The sequence below is a fragment of the Pinus tabuliformis genome, chromosome 3_1, assembly GCF_031772625.1.
Source record: "Pinus tabuliformis cultivar Carrire ecotype Pingquan chromosome 3_1, CPIR1, whole genome shotgun sequence".
In the NCBI taxonomy this organism is placed as follows: Eukaryota; Viridiplantae; Streptophyta; class Pinopsida; order Pinales; family Pinaceae; genus Pinus; species Pinus tabuliformis.
Window position 1 is genome coordinate 409,178,046 of NC_142301.1, and position 5,320 is coordinate 409,183,365.

General features: G+C 34.2%; 1 protein-coding gene across 1 annotated transcript; it reads right to left on the minus strand.

The window, feature by feature from the left end:
* Positions 1 to 1,699: 1,699 nt before the first annotated feature.
* LOC149187477 (F-box/kelch-repeat protein At1g80440-like) lies at positions 1,700 to 2,788 on the minus strand. The gene has a single exon (XM_089409675.1). It carries the CDS (start codon positions 2,786 to 2,788, stop codon positions 1,700 to 1,702), a length of 1,089 nt encoding a protein of 362 aa, XP_089265801.1.
* Positions 2,789 to 5,320: the final 2,532 nt, after the last annotated feature.

Consider the following 5,320-nt stretch of genomic DNA (forward strand, 5'->3'; position numbering starts at 1 on the left):
ACAGTTATATTTCTTTTCTGTTTTTCTGGTAACATCCGGATATATCCATGCATTGAACCGAGTTTGTGTAGCCACTTCAACGAAATCTTTCAGACCGATACTTCATTGCAACCACGACCCCTTTTTTGAACAGAGTAGCGAGCTTCAGTAAGCTTACAGGCAAACATGCCGAGGGCATAAGACTCCACATCGGGTAGCATGAGCATGAATATGGGTATCAAATATCAGCCTAATCTTCTGCCATAGCTCCGCTGCGGCTAGCTACTCCCTCTCCTCATACTATGACAAAAACTTTGTCTTGCTATTACTCTCATCTACCATCTCTACACCCTCTCTACTAATACCTATCCTCCTTAAATTAATCTTTATAGCCAGCGTTGAGTTGAATTAAGGGGTTCCGACCGGCTGGTTCAGTTGAAGTGTTTCTCTATAACCGATATCGACAACATTGCAACTCTCTAACAGTCGAAGAATAGAGCAGGAGCAAAGATGGTGAACATAATATTAATAACACCCGGCATTCAATCAGAAGGGGTCGTCGCTTGGGTTCAGAAACAAACTTTTTGAAGGAAAGGTCATCGCAAGGAAGATAAGTCTCTGAAGAACAATTTCTGTTAATTTCGTTGAAATCCCATTATATTTTGGTTTGAATTTTCTCTTCAGATATTTATTCTTAGCGAAGAGTGGCTCTTCACCCAGTTGTAAGAAACATGCAGATTCATGACTTGAGGGAGGAGATGCACAGAAACATTTAGAAATAAAGTACAAGCTTACTTGCTAGCGTTTTCTTCTTTTTTGATGCAGTTTGCAGAATTGTGACCTAAGGCTGGTTTGTACCCTACTTGATCTTGTGCCATATAGGCGCCCTCTACATGTCTAGTTCTTGGAATAGCAGGATTTAAGCCCTGGACTTGCTTGGAATGGAAGGCTTTAAACACTGGACTTCGTCTAGTGTTTGAAATTGCAGACTTTAGACCCTCAAACCTCAACTTTCAAGAGCGATCCAGCAACATCAAAGGTGGGGGATATGATGTATTCGCTCTTCCTGCTGCCTAAATCAATGGACAAAGGAGGACACTCATTTTGCCATGAGCTGCTGCCTAAATCAATGGACAAAGAAGGACATTCATCTTGCCATGAGCTCCATTGCTATGGACAGAGAAGGATATGCGGCTTGCCACTAAGCTGCATTGCTTTGGATATATGTATATTGCAGTGAAGAAACAAAACTTTAAATTAAATTTAATGTGAAGTACACGATAATGTGTTCAAGTGAAATTTGAAACGATTATGCTGAGTTTTAATAAAATCATACTGTTTTCCTGCGATAAAAAATCCAAATTAAAACTTACCATAATAAAATCATACCGTTTTCCATTTTCCCTGCAATAAGAGATCAAATTAAAACTTATCATAAAAATATGATATCCAAATTAAAACTTACCATATAAAAATTTGATATATCAAAAATTTCCATTCATTGGTTTAATGGTGAATGTAATACTCAGTCAAAGCAATTTAATGCTAGTTAAAAGCCCATTGATCGCTATAGTCACTGCGCTGCGGAAGACAAGGGCTAATAACGAATATTATCAAAGTTCAGTCAGACTTTTCATACCAGAGTTCGGTCGCTAACTGATTCGATCAGCGATGATATGCTAAGCCCTATGATGAGATGCTAAGCCCTGTAAGTTTAATTTTAAATCTCTAAAGTAACAACATACTCAATAAATTGATCATAGTCCATAAGCTTCTTAACGGGAATGGCACTCCACTCTCCACCCACTAATTCTGCTTCACATTCTTTACGCGGAGGCTTCCACAGGTAGAAAAAATTATCGCGATTAGCAGGGCCTAAACGCCCCACATCGCTAACTAAAATTCCGTCGCGCCACGCTCCGCAACACTCAATCCTTCCAAGCGTTTGTGGAAGAGGACCCACTGACCTCCAAACGTTTTCCTTTGAATTATAGACCTTCACCTCGCCTTCCTCCTTCTGAAAGCAATACAACACTCCGTCTGAAGAAGAACCGACACGTCCCTTCGAGACCGTCAACATATCGGGAAGTGTGGCCCACGCCCCTTTTTCTGGATCGTAAACTTCCGCAGCCACCCTCTGCGCATCACTGCGCACATTCCTCGAATCACCTACCACGAAGAATTTCCCGGCAATGAAAGCGCCAAGGCAGCGGGACCACTGTTGGTTCATATGAGGGAGAATCTTCCACTCGTCTTTCTCTACATTGTAAACTGCTGCTCCCCGCAGACTATTTCCCTCGCGGTCCCTTCCTCCGGCAACGTAAACCAGCCCTTCCGGGGAAACGGTGCAAGCGCTAGCGATTGCAAGGATGGGCATGTCTGTACCACGGCTCCACTTAGCACATGTGAAGTCGTAGATGAGAACGGTATATACACTCTTCAGGTCGTTGGGATTCCTTCCGCCTAACAAAAGAAGCTTCCGATTCACACAAACGTTGTGGCAATTTAATGGAATTCCTTGATGATGATCGCCAGGGAAGTGGGGAATGCGAGGGAGTTGTTCCCAGGTGCCTTCCACAGGGTCATACACACTAATCCAATATTGTATATCAAAACCATGACGATATAGCCGGATCTCGGTGACACATATACAGTGCTGGGAAATACCAAACTTTTTTCTGTCTTCATAGAACTCGGGGTTCTTCACCACCGCCTCCCACCTTCTACATACAGCTGCGAGGTTGGGGTGATATGTGTAAGGCACTCTTAGCAGACATTCTCTAATTAGTTCGGGTGGAAGAACCTCCATGATCAATGCACAGTACCCACTACGCAAGTAGCCATATAATTGCCTGTCCCACCGATGATCCTTTTATACACTTCAAGTCATGACTGAAATAACGATAAGCTCAAATAGTCTTGAAGACGAAGTAAAGTCGAGATCACTTGAAGAGCTGAGTAATATCAAGACTAAGTTAGGTCCTAGTTTCAGTAATTAATGGGTAGAAATTATTAAATTAAATATTTTTAAATTATTTTAAGTATTTTTAGAAAGCAATGTTACCTAATTAAAGAATTATTGATAATCTTAAGTTCACTCAAATAGATTTGAAGTGTAATGTGAAGATCATGATTACAAATTACTAAGTTAAGTATTATTCTTAGTAATTAAAGGGTAAAAAGCTATTATATTAAATATTCTTAAAATTAATTAAGTAATTTTTTTAGAAAGCAAAGTTAGGTAATTAAATAATTATTGATAATCTTCAAGTCCGCTCAAATAGTTTTGAAGAGCTAGGTAATGTGAAGATCATGATTACAAATTACTAAGTTAAGTATTACTCTTAGCAATTAATGGGTAAAAAGCTATTATATTAAATATTTTTTAAATTAATTAAATAATTTTTTTTAGAAGGTAATTAAATAATTATCAATAATCTTCGAGTTTACTCAAATAACATTGAAGAGCTAAGTAATGTCTATTTGAGTTAAGTAATGTAAAGATTATGAGTACATATTGTTAAGTCAAGTATTATTCAAGTAATTAATGAGTAAAAAAGATTAAACTAAATATTTTTAGAATTAATTAAGTATAGATTTGAAGAGCTAGGTAATGTGAAGATCATGATTACAAATTACTAAGTATTACTCTTAGCAATTAATGGGTAAAAAGCTATTATATTAAATATTTTTAAAATTAATTAAGTAATTTTTTTTAGAAAGCAAGGTTAGGTAATTAAATAATTATTGACAATCTTCAAGTCCCCTCAAATAGCTTTGAAGAGCTGGGTAATGTGAAGATCATGATTACAAATTACTAAGTTAAGTATTACTCTTAGCAATTAATGGGTAAAAAGCTATTATATTAAATATTTTTTAAATTAATTAAATAATTTTTTTAGAAGGTAATTAAATAATCATTAATAATCTTCGAGTTTACTCAAATAGCATTGAAGAGCTAAGTAATGTCTATTTGAGCTAAGTAATGTGAAGATCATGGGTACATATTGTTAAGTCAAGTATTATTCAAATAATTAATGAGTAAAAAATATAAACTAAATATTTTTAGAATTAATAAAGTATTGATTTGAAGAGTGGGTAATGTGAAGATCATGATTACAAATTACTAAGTTAAGTATTACTCTTAGCAATTAATGGGTAAAAAGCTATTATATTAAATATTTTTAAAATTAATTAAGTAATGTTTTTTTAGAAAGCAAGGTTAGGTAATTAAATAATTATTGATAATCTTCAAGTTGCTCAAATAGCTTTGAAGAGCTAGGTAATGTGAAGATCATGATTACAAATTACTAAGTTAAGTATTACTCTTAGCAATTAATGGGTAAAAAGCTATTATATTAAATATTTTTTAAATTAATTAAATAATTTTTTTAGAAGGTAATTAAATAATTGTTAATAATCTTAGAGTTTACTCAAATAGCATTGAAGAGCTATTAATGTCTATTTGAGCTAAGTAATGTGAAGATCATGGGTACATATTGTTAAGTCAAGTACTATTCAAATAATTAATGAGTAAAAAATATTAAACTAAATATTTTTAGAATTAATTAAGTATTTTTGGAAGATTAATTAATGAGTAAAAAATATAAAACTAAATATTTTTAGAATTAATTAAGTTATTTTTGGAAAATAATGATAGACAGTAAAAATATTACTATAAATTTATGTTATTTTTTTCATTATAATTTTTTATAATTAAAAAATTTAAATAAGAAAATACTAAAATTCAATTAACTTTTAAATATTTAATATTTAAAGTTAATGTATTAATTTTTAATGTGATTTAAAAGTCTTATTTATTGAATATTTATATCATATTGAAAATTAAGTAATATAAAAAGGTCAGATATTTTTGTATTATAAAAAACAGAAAGAGGATAGAGTCATGTTACATTTCGAGTGCAAAATGTCTTTTATGGAGGCACAAAAGGGGAGCGCAATCCCTACCTCGACATAAGAGACCTTGTTTCTAAAATGCTGGAAAAGAAAATACCCATATTGCCGAACAAACTAACCAAGAAGCAAGCAAAATTTGCAGTGCATTTGAGGAAGGAGACATGGAGTTCACCAAAATTGGTTTACAGATTCCTCAAGATAATGACCCTTCTTTTTACTGTATCTTGAGGAAGCTTCACCCTGCTCGCTTTGGTTCAGAGAGTTTATATAATCAACTGCATCCTCAAGATGCTTACACTTGTCCTTCAGCGCTTCAATCTCGGCTCTCTGGTTCTCGATTTCAGTTTGCTTGTAGTTATTCACACTCTTCATCTCAGAACGGAGGTCTTTGAGTGTTTGAATGAAGCGACCAATCATGAAACAA

Bases quoted from the DNA above. Each gene is read 5' to 3' on its own strand.
- LOC149187477 (XM_089409675.1), bottom strand. From the start codon at position 2,788: ATGGAGGTTCTTCCACCCGAACTAATTAGAGAATGTCTGCTAAGAGTG.